The sequence below is a fragment of the Temnothorax nylanderi genome, unplaced genomic scaffold, assembly GCF_030848795.1.
Source record: "Temnothorax nylanderi isolate EJ_2023f unplaced genomic scaffold, tnyl_v1.0 TNYL_tig0112_pilon, whole genome shotgun sequence".
Lineage (NCBI taxonomy): Eukaryota > Metazoa > Arthropoda > Insecta > Hymenoptera > Formicidae > Temnothorax > Temnothorax nylanderi.
Window position 1 is genome coordinate 409,601 of NW_027249174.1, and position 17,007 is coordinate 426,607.

Genomic DNA, 17,007 nt, shown 5'->3' on the forward strand with positions numbered 1-17,007 from the left:
GTCTTTTTGATATGCATGCTATGTGGGAAGCCAATGACCTACATAACTAAAACTGAAATTATAAAATATATGTACGATGTAGACAGTATAAAATAATTAACATAATTAAACATGCAGATTTGTGGTTGATAATGACAAAATTCAATAATAAACCTATAACCTAACAGACTACAACGCGAGACTAACATAACTCGCAGGTTTATTAAAATCTTATGAATCACAATTTTTGATTAAATATGAATATATGATGGGTCAATGGGAACACTTTCAATTAAATAAAAATTTAATTTGGGTGTTAATTAAAATTTTATTTGTTTCAAATACAAATAAAATTTGAACTCAGGATGGTTAGATGCTTATTAAATATTAATATGATCCATATATGCGCCTGGACAAGTTAAATCCAATAGCAAGATCTTATTTAAATTTAATTTCGATCCAAATTTGGAACATATTTAAATTTAATTACTTTTATATTCAATATTTGGTTTTTATTTGAGTTTAATTTCGTTCATATAAATGACTAATATAAACCATATTTAAAACATATTTAACTCTTTTCCGCGGGAGACTACTTCTTAATTTGATGTAAGTGTTATATATAGTCTACATATGTCATAACCAGCGCAAATATATAATTTTTCAAAAATCATCTTAAGAAACAAATTCAGTTTAAAAAGAGTAATAAAATTTTGAATTGGATATATGGTATAATATTTCTTAATGTCTCGTGTGGTGCAAGTGTGGTGAAAAAGGGAACTTGTCTTTTTAAATATACTATTGAAACAACACGCATAAGTTAAAATCAGCTTTAAGTATTACCTTTATAAAAAGTAAAGTTAAAGTATATTTATAAGTATTACGTTTGTTAAAAGTAAATTTAAAGTATATTTGCGACTTGCTTATAAAGTTTTTATTGAGGTTAATAACTTAAAGAAAACTTTACGTTCGGCTGTCAGTATACTATTAGTCTACTATTATACTATTAGTATACTATTATTACGGCTAGTATACTTTATAATACTTTAAAATACTTTAAGTAACTTTAAAAAACTTTAAGTAAATTTTCCTAAGGGAAGCCACTAAATGACAGAATATTTTTTTTGGGGTGATTAATAGTAATTGCATGAGTTAACTTAAAGTAACCTTTAAAGTATATTATAGAAATACTTAAAGTTTGGTTCGAAATCACTTCTAGTTTATCAATAGTTTATCAATAGTAATTTCTTTGGTAAACTTTCTAGTTTATTTTAAGTTTTTTTAAGTAAATTTTCCTAAGGGTGTAGAGAAAGCATGTCCTGGTAGAGAAGCAGGATGTTTTGGTAAGTTAAGTCCGGAGAAATTTGATAAGTTTATGGCCGAATTTAATAAGGGACTAGATGTAACGCTAAATCAATCAATGCAACAGATATTATATACAGCAGGGATAGTACATTGGAAGTTAATGACGTAAAAGAACAACAAATAAGCTTAGAGCTTAAAAGTTATTTAAATGATACTTCTGTTCAAGGTCATATAACTCAAGCTAGAGATTTAAGGAGGTTGAAGCAGTTTGGTCAACCAAAGATTTTCGTTTGTAAAAAAAATATATATATAGTATAGGATCTACCGCATGTGTGGAATAAATTACATATTTATTGACCATCCAGAAGCTGAGATATTAGCTTCCAAAAATGCGTCGTTTTACATGGGGTTATATGGAGAAAGCGTTGGCGGCGATGATTGATCCCAATTTTCTTTAATATCTAGTAAAGATAAACGCTTAAAAAACGTGCCTACGCGTACGATAAATTAATGCGAACATTTAGAACGGAAAAAAACACGTATTCACCACCTAATAACAAATATATTACGAGTTAAAGCGATCGAAATTAGACTGAAACAGCAGTTGATAGTTTGCGAGTGGGTAGATGTGGCAACGCAGCGTCGGCAATGTAACCCTAACCGTACCTAGAATGACAGAAAATTCACGGGCATGTTTACGTTTAGCAACTGCCGCTACGTGGCTCAACACAGAGGCGAGCACTGCTACCAACCTCACAAAAGTGCAACGTTGCCAAGTTTCATTCGTATTTAATATAATCGACGGAAAGTTATTAAAAAATCGACAGCTTATATAATTGTCAAGGGAGCTACCAGTAATAATCATTATTTCATTCTATCAATGGCAAAACATATATTCATGCCATTTTTATATTGAAATAATTAGCAATACCACAAGTTTTCAAGTTGGCATTGGCGAAAAAGTGTTTTGTTTTTAGCTAATTAAAATATAAAGATCCATAATATGATACTTTTACTATACGTTTTATGCAATAGCAGCGTATGGAGAATAAAATGATACCTAATACAGATTTTTTAATGACCTAATAAAAAACTTTTTTCTAAACCGTCAATTGACTCAACTGGACCGCTTCAACCTCTTTAAGAATAAGGTAATATAATCGTTTAATTTCTTAGCTTTTTGATTTTATGTGGGGAAAGGCCAGTAATTTCAGAGATAACATCAATGGAGACACCGGCCTTGAGTGAGTTTTTAGCCACAGCAATTTTAGCCTGTTTTTCGCCTTCCGCTCTGCCCTTTTCTTCGCCGATTTGGATGCCGCGCTCTTAACCGATTTTGATGCCTTCGTCTCTACCTTCGTCTTTAGCAAGATCAAGCCTATATTCAAGGATGGGTTCTTCTTTCTGTAGATTCATTCTTCTTTCTTCGTACGCCATTAGATCTTTTTCATTCCAATGAAACTTGTCTAATTTATTCTAAGCGTTACTCAGTTCCAGTAGTAGAATTAATAGTTTATAAGATTACGCTACCTGCGGGTACTAAATGTAGTTATAGTGAATTGCAGTGTGTAGACGAGAAAGGATACAATAATTTTGGGTCCCTTTCTTCCACAACGGATGTGACGTAGCGCCGTTTAAAGTGTTGTACCGGGGGGTCGCTTTAAAAATGAGCTCAGTTAATGAACCGACCGCTTACACCTTTCGTTATAATGCGACGAAGTTAATCCTTCTCGTCCGCACACCACACGAAGTATGCAACTCTACTGTCTTTCAGACGGAAAATCCGCGTTTCGTAATCAAAGAGCTCTGCAGCAATATATCAAAATGTTCAAAACCGAAAAACTTAACAAATAAGTTGCGTTCATATATTAATATTATGCCGTCACGTTATTATACTCTTATAAACGACTTGAGTTCTAACGCTAAAGCTTTTTACACTGATATTTTATTGACAAAGTGCCTTGAAAAGGAGGCCGAAATGCGGGCTGCTGTGCTACACGCCCATTTAGATCCACACATGTTCGCCTACTCCATTATGGGCAAACCTGGATACTCTGCACACATTCGTGGGGAAGCCGCGCAGATATTCCGATGTGCCATCATCCCCGTACGAAGGAGACCAACCGGGAACTGCTATCTTGAAATACCGGTCATTGTCAACGACGCACCTGCCTACCTGATGCCCAGAACAAGAATAATCTCCGCAACGGGGACGGAGATTAGTTGCAGCACGGACAATGCCGCCATGTATGAATTAAATAATTGGTGGTATTCTTTTACCCCACAAATGGAACTGATGGCCGTTCCCCCAGAGACCCTCAACCCAAAAACATTGCCTTGGAGAAGTCAGGTGACTGGAGAGACGCCGTTGCCATCCATCTCATCGTATGAATCAATTGACGACGAAATGGGGCCGTTCACCGGCGACACCACTCAACGTAACACCTCTAAACTCATCGTCGAAGTTGCAGCTGCTGTCCTAATAATCGGAGGTCTCGCAATCATAATATCCATGTGTGAAGCGGAGACCAAATGCACATTTCAAAAACAAGTCCCGCTGCGAGTCGAGCGAAACACCGTGCTCGTCGGTGACAATCAACGATAGCGTTGAGTTGGTAGCAAAACATTATCAACCGGATTCACGAATGCCGTGGCACTCCACCCCCAAGCGTCGCGAGGTATTGGATATGGCTGCCGAATTAAATACCGTCCATTGCGCATTGAGGAAGCTGGAGACACGGCTGGACCAATGCCTCATCCCTAGACGACCGCTGCACTCGTGACCTCGCGGTCGCATCTTCTAACGTCGCTGCTCCTAACTTAAGGAGGGGGGTGTTACGTGCGAAACCACATTCATGGTTTTGCACTGCACAAGTACCCCTAAAAACATCGACAACGGAACGCACCCGAGCCAATCCGCGAAGCGCGCAACACGGAAATCGCGCTTTGAAATAGCGCGGTCTCCCCAAATAGCGCGCCTCGTACATACACGGCTCCGCCAATCAGAGTCTCCGCGTAAGCACCGCGTGCCTTCAGTTCGGCACTCAGATACGACTAATTACATAAATGATATTTAAATTGATTGCGATGGTGTTATAACTCAAGTCTTCTTTGCAGGAAATACTAAATATGCGTAAATGTAGATGTATGGACGTGTAAACATATGTATATATCTATGTATGTACATATTTTTATGGAGTCCTTTTTGATAAACATTTGTTAAATGGTAAAATCCTGAGTGCGATCCCTGCGGAGAGAACCAAAAAGGAAGTTCTTTCGCCAAGAAAATACATCGGGCTCGTTAATTATTAAATTCCGGTTTCCGAATTTGAATTTGTTAGGATAGCGTGCGGGCTCGCCGCGCAACGGGCATCCTTCTCGCGCGCGTTCACGTGGTAGCAGCGTGACGGGCGAGCGTTGGTATAACAGGCGAAACCCTTTCGCAAAGCCGGGACGCACTAAATGTAAATTGTTACAACGATTGCTTATACAAAAGACGCATGTTAAACACGCAAATGAAAGCACAATGTAATCTTGCGAATAAAACCTTAGATAGTCGCTTCCTGTGAGAGAAGCATGTTCACGTGAACATTCGAAACCGGACAAGCTACTATTCATAAGACAGTCATAAAAACCGAATTTTAAATTGTAGAGCTTATTGTTTAATAAAAGAACACATTTTGTTAATGGCTAGCGCATAAGAAGAATGTAAGGGAGTTGGAGGAGAAGTCCTGCAATATTCACTAATGCAAAGCTTTTATTTTCATAATTAATACAATATTTCGATAAATTGTGGGGACTTATCCGCTCCCGCGCGGGGTCACCGAACTTCAGTATATATTAGGGCCTCACAGCCCCGAATTTGCACTCCGTATTCCGTTCTCAATAGTAAAGCTTTTCAAGTTTGGTTCGCGTAGTTCGGTCGGAAGTCAGCCAATCAATTTCTGTCTCGTAAGGACGTAGCCGAGTCATCGCTGGTCGCGAGTTACAATAGTGAGTTCCATATACTTCGCTCCGATCGAATCGATCGTAAAGTACAGAGTTATCCGTTGCTGCGTGTGGCCTCTCCACCCGAGCAGGGTTTGCCAAAGAATAACTAAAAATAATTATTTCATAAATCAATATTGTTAAATTTCGAAAGTGTACTAGTTAGAGTTTTGTGTTTATAGCACACGGATATCCGATGGACATCTATAAGACGTCTTTTAAGGATATTGAGGATGTCCATAGGCCATCCGTTTAACGTCCTTTGGACATTTTATGGACGTCCATAGTATATCTGTTTATGAAATTAATGGACATGCTTATATCCCTAAAACATGTCCACAGGATATCCGATGGACGTCCTATGGACATGATAAAAGGAAACATCCAGAATTGTAATTTACATTTTATTATAATTATATAAAATATATACATATATGTATGTATATATGTATGTATCCACACACACATACACACATTGTTAAACGTATTGCACACGCGTATTGCAAATTAATTAAAGAAAACAGCAATTTGTACAAAATAGTTATAAAAACTAATGTTGAAATTTCAATAAGGGTGTTTACTCAAATTTTGTAAAAAAATTCTCAGATTTTCTAGAAATTTTACTCCAAATTCACACTTTTGCATTGTTTAAAAACAAAAATGATTCAAAATGAGCAAAAATAAAATAAATTCACAAATTGCATGTGCAAATGCAAATGTTTACAATAAACTCAATAAAGAATATGTATTATTTTATTTTGCTTCTTTCCCTGCCCTTTCTTTTTGCACATCTCAGCCGAGTTTTAATGGCTCAACTTCTTTTCAATTTTCCGCTGCTTTACACAATAGAGCACTTTCTAAATAGAAAAAAAACATTATATAAACATAATTATATATATTTGAAATATAACTATAGTTATAGTTATTATACAGGGTATCTCTAAAGTCTGACCCAGCCCCCTGGATCTCAGAAACAGCTTTAGATATGGAAATATGTTTTAGATAAAAATTGTAGGATATTAAGGGGGACAGATGATAAAAATATGGAATTGACTTTGAGCGATTTTTTTAAGGCCAGGTCAATGTAATCCATGTTTTCTTAAGGGGTAACGCCACTCTAGAGTCCCAAAAAAGCCAATTTTTGATAATTTTTTTCAGAAATACAATAATCATAAATAAAAATCGGTTTAATTCTATTTATTATCTATATATTAAAGTAGAAAAAAAAATTTCTTATTAATTTTTTATTGACAAAATGGCGGCGCCAGAGCCATTGATCCAAAGTGCCAAGTCGTCCAACGGGCGGAATCGAAACTCCTATAATTTCTGAGCTGGAACAAAAATTCAAAGATTTTTGAAAAATATATAAGATTTTCTATAGAAGTACCTATGGGAATTGCGAAATATCATTTTTTGTAAGAATGGTGCATGTTGGAAAAAAAGTTTCATTTTTCGCTAAAAAAATTTCGCACAAAATTGTTTATAAAAAAAGTTTTGTTCAACTTATCGCAAAATCCATAGGTACTTCTATAGAAAATCTTATATATTTTTCAAAAATCTTTGAATTTTTGTTCCAGCTCAGAAATTATAGGAGCTTTGATTTCGCCCGTTGGACGACTTGGCACTTTGGATCAATGGCTCTGGCGCCGCCATTTTGTCAATAAAAAATTAATAAAATTTTTTTTATACTTTAATATTGTGACAGGAGAATATAATCCTTCCCCTCGACATCGACACTCGACGTAATAACCGATCCGATAGGGCTGCCGATCGTCGTATTGCCCGCGCTGTGCGAGCGCCGAGACCCGAAAACCGCCGAGACAAAGGGCCAATAGCGTAGCCGCACGCGACGAAATATATCGACCGATAACGACTAGGATCGAAGGTGTGGTCGCGTGGTAGCAGGACGACCGAGAGATCGACGAAGAAGACTCTCTCGTCGGTCTTCGGCGTGAACAGTCCGAATCATACATTGTCATATTAGAGCGTTAGAGAACTTGCTCGTCGGTCTTCGGCGTGCAGAGTCCGAGTAATTTTGTCTGCCAGTTGAGAATACTGTAGAGCGTTGTGTTGTACGAGTGTTCCGAACAATTGTCAACGTGATATAGAGATTGTGAGCGGGCCGTACGCTGTATACGGTAGCAGTAACATAACCTGTACGTAAGTTTAATTAAATTAATACGCTTGTATAGCTTGTCTATCTCTCTTCTTTTGACTTTCGCAACATTCCTTGGGTCCCCGACGGAACTCCCCTTGAGTGTCTCATAATTAGTCGCGGATTAATAAACGTGAGTTTGTTAGTTCTCACAAAACTAACTGGCGCCCAATTGTCGTAGTATATTAGTCAATTCCTAGAGCCCTGGCAGCCCTTGACCCAGGCCGCGCCAGGTGTCGGCGTTACACGCAAAATTAATTATCGACTTTCGTCAAAGATTTTAACGCCGGTCTCATTTGGCGCCCAACGTGGGGCGACGTCGGCAATAAATTGAAAATATTTGTAAATTGTAAAATCTAAATTGTAATAAATTGTATAAATTTGTAATTTGTAAATTGTAAAGTTTTGTGAGCAACTCAGGAGATACTGAAATCCGGAGGAATTTATCTGTAAAGCCGAACATGACGAGAAACTGTTCGGATTATAATAGCTAAGAGAACAATAGTATGTGGAATTCGCATGAGTGACTGAGCGAGAAAACATAAACACTGAGAGACCTTCAGTGGTAATTCCGACAACACCGGCCGTGCTATCTCGTCATGTTCGACCCTCTTTCACTCAATGCTTGAATATTATTCTATAACGCTTTCAAAATTTATTTCGCTTGTTGCTTGTGTGTTATTTAATTATTTATAAATTGATTGATTATTTATCTGATTGTTATCTGAATATGTGTTTAATCATTTATTATTTATTATTTATTATTATTTATTATTTGTAATCTTGCGCTCATTATCTATTTGCTACTTAGTTTATTTATTTAAGTGAATTGTGAATCTTGGCCCGATTATAAACAAACATAAGTTATCGCGGTCAAGTAAATTACTGGAAATTTTAATTGAATTCCGATAACGTCTTGGCAAGACAAATCGTCGAAGATTATTAACTCGGAAATTTTCGGTAAACATGTTCAATACGCCGCCTAAGAGAACGACAAGGTCGAGTGCGAGAGCTTTGAATATGGAAAATAGAAACCAGTCAAACGATCAGGTTCCGTTCGCGACAATCGACGAAACGTCTCCCGCACCGGTTGGAGGGGAAGACGTAGCTAGTATCGATATACTGAGCGAGCCCGTTCAGGCGTCGGCCGTCCGAAGCGCGGGGGCGGGGGACAGATTAGCCGCTCTTGGCTTGGACGCGGGAATTATGTCAAGACTGAGTATTGGTCATTCCCCTATGATAGGTAGAGGGGGTACCCCAGGGGGAAGGGGAAGGGGCTCGCGTGGAGCAACCCCAATCCCTAGTGAAGATTTTCGATCGATGCGAATAGAAACTACATTAGGATCTTTAACAAATAGGCTGGACGGTTTTGATGTAAGAATAGGCCGAGTCGAGGCACTCGAGAGCAAAATGACGGAAATAATGGGAAATATGAAATTGTTGATTGATCAATTAAATAATAAAACCTCGGCAAGCCCTAACGATACGCCTGTAGTTGACACCGGGTTGTCAAGTAGTTTGAGAAATACCAATGGACTTAGGTCGTCTGTAATCGAGCTACCCGGTAATAACAATAATACGTTAATTAATAATCCGCAAGCTGTGTCGTACCGTAAAATAGATACAGCCGGCGCGGGACTATCGAATAATTTAAATGATACTGCGTGGCCCAGGTCGTCTGGAACCAGACGGGCACGTAGTTTGTTACAGAACGGGGATACCTTAGATTTGAGAGGTTCGGTCGAACGGGATACTCGCCATGTGAATTTTCGAGAAGAAAATTTAATAGATTCGCGATTTATGGATACGGAACAGAGCAATCGCCGAGTTAATAGATTGTCAAATAATCCGGTTAGGCTCGTAGTCGCGGAGATGACCCCCGAAGGTGAATTAGTAACTCAAGAAAATTTAACTAACGAGGAATATCGTCAAATAATGCAAAATAGATTTGAAACAGAACGCGGTGAGACTCGTACTCATAACTTTAGATCCTGGCACGAGCAACGTTCGCCATCAGTTAGAAGGGGAGTTCTATCGTGGCGTAGTAGCGAATCGGACGATAGCGACGATAATACTCGAGGAGCTGACGGTTATCAGCACGCACGAGTTCGAAGGAATGCCTTGTCAACAAATCGGTATGGGGGTAGGGAAAATAACTCACCCGCGTACAATCGCGAACTTGAATCGGCCATGAAAATCGGCCGTATTGTCAGGGATTGGAATCTCACGTTTCCCAAAACAGAGAAAGACCCGGAAAAATTCTTACTGATTTTAAAAGATCAGTTGAGCGTGAGCGGGATAAGAAAGGATCTGTTCGTTTTTTGTTTGTCAAGCGTTTTCGAGGGGCCGTATAGAGCCTGGTATCTGTTAAATAAACAACGTTGGCAAACATGGAAAGACTTCACACGCGCCTTCCGCTTTCAATGGGCAGTGAAGAAGGACGATGGAGCACTCTTTCTAGAAGTCTGTAACTTGAAGTTTGAAAAGGGGGAAACCTTAGCAGAATTTACTTGTCGAGCACGTCTTATCTTTGAAAGGATGCAGAGTCCACCGTCATTTCGCGAACAATTAAAACAAATTCTTGTCAAGTTTAATCCAAGATTAACTTTCGAAGTCCTGAATCTATCTATTCGCGATTATGACGAATTTTTGCACTACTTAAATGAGCGAAATTATCTATACAATCGTTCAGTCGAGGCTCAAAAGGGAGCGCGCGGAAGATTCTCTAAGTCGGATTTGGGGTGCTTACAGGACGACACCGACGAGTCCGATATTCAGTCTATCGGGGGCGGGAGTAGCGACGAGGAAAGTGCAACCGAGCTAAGGGCGATACAAACAAAACCGCGTAATGTTAAAAAGGAAAATAATTCGGCAAACAATACAAAGACATTAGTAAAGCAGAGGCTTGAAAAAAATATAGCGACCTTCAAGAAAGCCGCGAAATCGTCAACCGACACCCCAAACGAACAACCACCGGCTCCTCAAGCAAAGCCTGCCCGAGACTTTACTAAAATACTCTGCTATAACTGTGGCGAGATGGGACACACGGCGCGTTTTTGTACCGCGGAGCGGCAAGTCTTGTGTCATATTTGTCTAAATAAAGGCCACGTGAATAGGGATTGTCCAACGCGGTCGGGAAACGAGCAGGGCCGGCAGTAATCCCCCCTCAGGCTACCGCCACAGAAGGCCCGATTGAGGGAGAGAAAACAAAATTTAATATAGAACAGATAAAATCCCTGGATAGATTAGAAACGCGCACCGATACATCTACACCGAGTCAGCCTCCAGTTACCGTGGCTAACGTTAATCGCGAGACAGTATCATTAGATTTATTAGAAACGCTCTCAAGCGATTCGGAATGGTCCGAGGACGAAATCGACCTGGAATCAGTCAATTCGAACGAACAACCCGCGGAAATGATTCAATTGTCTACGTTGACGACTGACGAGACATCAGACGTTGGAAGCGCGAAACAAAGTAGTTCGTCAGATTTAGACAATTTAAAAGAATGGCGACCGATCGGGTTACCACCGCACCTTGTCCATCGCTTAACTCAGCGTCGAATTTTTTGTACGGGCAACGGTCTTACGGAACCGACTAAAGTCGTAAGAATACCAGTGGAGATCTCGATTTTTGGTGAGAAAATTCGCGGAATAATAGATAGTGGTAGCGAGAGATCGTACCTAAATCAAACAACTTACGAGCGAGTAAAAAATTTTCAAGTCAAGGAACTTTCTACGGACTCGACATCGGAAAAGGGAGTACGACTCGGTGATAGAACAATCGTCAAAACTAAAGGGGGCACGTCTTTCATAATTGACGTAGGCGACGTTTACGGCCCTCAATGGTTTAGTGTCCTCCCAAATTTGTCGAGTGATTTGATTCTCGGTATGGACTTTTGGATGTCCTTTAAGGTCAAAACTGATCCAACGACGAAAAAATGGACTTTGGAGGGGAGTAAATACTCCTACCCCATATTACACCGATTCGTCACACCGACAAACTTAACGGCTTTGACAGACGAACATGCCAATAGACTGAAAACTTTCCTCGACGCCGAATTCGCGAAGTTTGATCGGGAATCCACCGGTGTTACAGATCTAACAAAGCACGTAATCGAACTAACGGACCCGACCCCACACAGGCAGAAACCGTATCGACGTAGCGAAGCAATCCGCGAATTCATTAACAAAGAAGTCGACAGGTTGTTAGAAAAGGGATTCATAACTTGGAGCAATAGTGACTGGGCGTGCTCACCGGTCGTGGCTCCCAAAGCAAACGGAGGTCTGAGGTTTTGTATAGACTACCGTCCCGTGAATTGTCAAACGGCGAAACCTGCTTACCCACTCCAACACATGAAGTCAATTTTGTCTCAGCTACATCAAGCAAAAATAATCTCGACCCTAGACATGAGTGAGGCTTTTCATCAAATTCCAATGGACGAGGAAAGTAGGAAATATACTGCGTTTGTTGTCGAGGGTAAAGGATTGTTGGAATGGTTGAGAATGCCATACGGGTTAACAGGCGCGCCGTCTACTTTCCAGAGTCTGATGGACCAATTAAAACGTAAAATTAAAGAAAAAATCGCCGAAAGACATCTCCCGAATAAGTGGGCGGATCAGGTATTCGCGTATTTAGATGACTGGATTGTAGTTAGTCAAAATCTTGAGGAACATCTTGCAATATTATCAATTTTGTTCGAGGTTCTACGCGAAGCAAAACTCGTGATCAATCGTGAGAAAAGTAGTTTTGCCTGTAAAGAAGTGAAATTCTTGGGTTATATAGTCGACGAGTTTGGTATGAGGCCAAACCCAGAAAAAATTTAACCAATTCTTGACTTCCCGGTTCCCAAAGATCGAACGCAGTTGCGACAATTTAACGGTCTCGTAAATTGGTACCATCGTCACCTGAAAAGTATCGCCCGAGTTCAGGGACCGTTGAATAAACTAACCAGTCCGAAAGTTCCGTGGAAATGGACGGAAGTCGAACAAAGATCGTTTGACGAAATTAAATCGGCACTAGCCAACGCGCCGCGACTGTACACGCCGATACCGGGACAACCTTTTATTTTGTACACAGATGCCAGTGATTTCGGGTTAGGCGCGATACTAGTACAGAAAGACCCTGACGGTGATAAAGAGAATTTAATCGAGGTATTGAGTCGACCGTTGAGAGGCGCGGAATTGCACTATACTACTACCGAGAAGGAGTGTCTGGCGGTGGTTTGGGCGGTCGATAAATTGCGTTGTTACTTGGAGGCCATGCCGTTTAAAGTCGTCACGGATCATCAGGCTTTACAGTGGCTCTACGGATTAAAAAACCCCGTAGGCCGCCTAGCGAGGTGGGCTATCTATCTCCTACAGCATAAAATGACAGTCGAGTATAGGCGCGGAACAACAAACGAGGCGCCGGACGCCCTTTCGCGCATGTACGATGTTGACGTCGATCCTCTCGGGTGGGAGAAAACGGTCGAGGAAACAATTAAAAGTCAAACTAGGTTAACAACTATCTGTGACAAAGATTGGTATAATGTAAAACGCGAACTCGTAAGCAAACAACCCGATAGGTTCGCGGATTGGAAGATCGAGAATGATGAGTTATATTATCATAGACCAGACTACGCGAAAATGCTGATCGATGACGAACATCCGTGGAAAAGAGTAGTTAGACCAGCGGAAGTTCTCGAGATTTTACGCGAAAATCACGAAACCCCACAGGCAGGACACCTAGGTAGAGATAGCACATACGATTGAATTCGACAGAACCACTACTGGCCAGGCATGTCACAGGACGTAAAATCCTTCGTCGAGGACTGTGACGTGTGTATGAAGGTCAAGTTTAATCAAAGGCCACTGAAAGGACCTTTGATGACAAGACCCCTACTCACACCGTGGGCGCAATTGTCAATCGATACGGTAGGGCCGTTTACTCGTTCAAAGAAGAGGAATGTATACATAATTGTCGTGCAGGATCTCTATACGAAATTTGTCGAACTGTTCCCAGTATGCAAGCAAACCGGTAAAAATGTCGTTAGAATCTTAGAGACGGTATTCGATAAATGGGGAATTATCCCCGAGTCAATTATTACAGATAACGGTACTGAATACGTAAACAAAGACGTCAAAGCATTTCTTACAGCTAAGAAAATAAATCACATCACTACCCCATTAGCGCACCCTCAAGCAAATCCGGTAGAACGCGTCAATAGGACGATAAAACCAATGATTGCCGCGTTCATAAAAGATAGTCAAAACGAATGGGATAAAGATTTGTCAAAACTTCAACTCGCTTACAATACGGTACCACATGCCGGTAGTAGAGTCACGCCGTTTTACTTAAATTACGCGCGAGAGGCAAACATAAACCAGCGGAGATGTTTCGTCGACGGTAATGAGGAGATAACGGATGACCTGGTCAAATACTGGGTTAAAAAACTGAGTAAATTCGACGAATTACGACATCAGGTCGAAAATCAGTTGAAATCATACTCCGACAAACGTCTTGCCAAGGCTAATCGTGACCGAATGAGACGGTTTGACTTAAATATCGGCGCGGAAGTTTTTTATCCGAACAAAAAACTGAGTAACAAAGCTGGAGGGTACTCAGCTAAACTGGGTCACCGCTACCTAAGCCCAGCAATTGTAAAGCGAATAATCGGGCCAATGATCGTCGAACTGGCAGACAAGACTGATAAAGTCATAGGCAAATATTATGTAACGGATTTGAAAGTTCCTCGACGGAGTTTACGCAACTCTTAAACTTTGCATGCCATTCGACAGGACTCATCTGTAATCGACAGAACATCATGGACGGCGGAGACGACGAAATCACGCCGAGCTTGGAGGAGCTACTCCAACGAAAATTTACTTAAGGAAATCCGGGCCCTTCCCCCTCCTCGTCTCAAGTTGACAAAACCAACGAGGGTTTCCGCTGCCGAAGTCCGTGCGGAAAACATAAAACGAAACCGCATCCCCAGCAAGGATCATCCCTCGCAAACATCGTCGAAATGGAAAAGGGAGTTGAAGACAACCGACGATCCTAGGGCATTGGTCGCCCCTTCGGTAGCCGTAATGCCACTTCCACTGGCAAAAATGCCGTCCTTCGACAAAGTGCGGAAGGAACTCGGCGTCCCGGAACTTCCCGATGCCACGGGCGGGAAAACGCCGTTGTATTTCGCCGATTGTAGAATAATCAGCGAAGGCATGCTCAAAGACCTCATTATTAAACGGGCTAAACTCCTAGTCGAACGCATGCAATCAACTAAGGTGGATCGTGGCACTCAAACCTTCGTCACCTCCGTAGGCAAAAAGCACGTCGCTGGATGCGTCAACTGCCGCTCAAAGGAGCATCATTTCAAAGATTGCAGACTGCCCTATCGTCCCGGATTCTGCCAAGTTTGCGGGGCCGATGGATTCGACACCGACGACTGCGTCTACCCACATGGGATAGAACACGAACTCGCCCTCAACCGGTGCCCCGGATGCGCTACGGACTTGTCCCTCTATTGCCCGGAATGCCCGGACTGCAATATCCGGTACGGAGACATCGTCGACTGGTTGAGACTCAATTACGCAACCTGGCCTACAGCATTGATACCCAAAGACCACCAATACCTGGTCAACGAGGGCACAGAGACCCTGAAAAGGAGAGTCAAGGCTAAATTCGACGACCCCACGGACTATCCAAACCGTGTACGCGCCTTCCTAATTCGGGAGAACGCCCTTTTCTCCGCACCGGTCGTCGCCAACTCCGCTGCACCATCAGCAAAAGAGTTGTCGGTAGAAAAGAACCTCCTTGCGATTCAAGCAGTATGCGCACCGCGCAACAGGAAAGCGCTGGATGAGATCATGCGGGAGAGGCCGGAAATGCGAGACGGGGAGGAAGTCCACGTCTTAGTACCCACCAAGTACAAGAAAAGGACGTAAGCTACCCTCCTCATAAAGACCTCGACGACCAATGTTAAACATTTTGTTCTAAATATTCTGTTTTCATATGTTTGTTTTGCCGAGTTTATTATTCACCGTGACTATTGACAAGTTTAATTTACGTTGTTTCGGTGAATTTGTCAAATTTAATTTAAGGAAGGGTCGTCGAAATAAGTATAGATAAGTCTTCCGTTGTGTTCTTTCGTCTCACTTAGCAAATAAGCATTACAAGATTATAAAGCATAATTAGGCTACCGTGACTTTAAATACATTTGTCACCAAAATAATAAGTGTACCATTTCCAGCCCCACTTACTAACATCCCTTCCTCAAATTGCCAAAGTCAATGAGAAATGTCATACCCATAAATTATGGGTGAAAGGGAGATTTTCAGGTGACTATAAGTGGAGCAGCAAGGCGAAGGTACGGCCCGTACGAGACCTTCCGAACATCTCATTCACGATGTCAAGGTTCGAGGGAGGGGAGTGTGACAGGAGAATATAATCCTTCCCCTCGACATCGACACTCGACGTAATAACCGATCCGATAGGGCTGCCGATCGTCGTATTGCCCGCGCTGTGCGAGCGCCGAGACCCGAAAACCGCCGAGACAAAGGGCCAATAGCGTAGCCGCACGCGACGAAATATATCGACCGATAACGACTAGGATCGAAGGTGTGGTCGCGTGGTAGCAGGACGACCGAGAGATCGACGAAGAAGACTCTCTCGTCGGTCTTCGGCGTGAACAGTCCGAATCATACATTGTCATATTAGAGCGTTAGAGAACTTGCTCGTCGGTCTTCGGCGTGCAGAGTCCGAGTAATTTTGTCTGCCAGTTGAGAATACTGTAGAGCGTTGTGTTGTACGAGTGTTCCGAACAATTGTCAACGTGATATAGAGATTGTGAGCGGGCCGTACGCTGTATACGGTAGCAGTAACATAACCTGTACGTAAGTTTAATTAAATTAATACGCTTGTATAGCTTATCTATCTCTCTTCTTTTGACTTTCGCAACATTCCTTGGGTCCCCGACGGAACTCCCCTTGAGTGTCTCATAATTAGTCGCGGATTAATAAACGTGAGTTTGTTAGTTCTCACAAAACTAACTGGCGCCCAATTGTCGTAGTATATTAGTCAATTCCTAGAGCCCTGGCAGCCCTTGACCCAGGCCGCGCCAGGTGTCGGCGTTACACGCAAAATTAATTATCGACTTTCGTCAAAGATTTTAACGCCGGTCTCAATATATAGATAATAAATAGAATTAAACCGATTTTCATTTATGATTATTGTATTTCTGAAAAAAATTATCAAAAATTGGCTTTTTTGGGACTCTAGAGTGGCGTTACCCCTTAAATAGAATATTCCATTTTTTATTGCATATTCTTGCCCTTGTCAAGACATTTTCAAAATACTATAATGAAGCTCTCTTTTATTAAGAATTTCCTGGGATATTTTAAATTTTGTTATGATATTTTTAATATAAAATATAAAATATCTCGCAAAGTATTCACTTTTCGATGACTTTATATTTTTATACGCAGAATAATAAAAGAAATCGATTTTTGTAAAAAAAATTATTTAATTGTATTTTGTAGAAATATTTAATTTTGCAATATTGCAAAATGTAAAAATTAATATTATTATTCAATTCTTTTTAT

The 17,007-nt window shown here is 40.9% G+C and overlaps 1 protein-coding gene across 2 annotated transcripts in view; it reads left to right on the forward strand.

Annotated features, from left to right (window-relative positions):
- Nucleotides 1–16,328, forward strand: part of LOC139776142 (uncharacterized) — a 32,574-nt gene extending 16,246 nt beyond the window's left edge. The window contains exon 3 of one of the 2 annotated variants that reach the window (XM_071712651.1): nt 14,206–16,328. In XM_071712651.1, the coding sequence (XP_071568752.1) occupies nt 14,497–15,351 (855 nt within the window). In that variant the 5' untranslated portion in view covers nt 14,206–14,496 and the 3' untranslated portion in view covers nt 15,352–16,328. Of the gene's footprint in view, nt 1–2,484; nt 10,586–14,205 lie in introns of those variants that run through there. The other variant, XM_071712650.1, reaches the window with a different exon arrangement.
- The last annotated feature ends 679 nt before the right edge of the window (nt 16,329–17,007 follow it).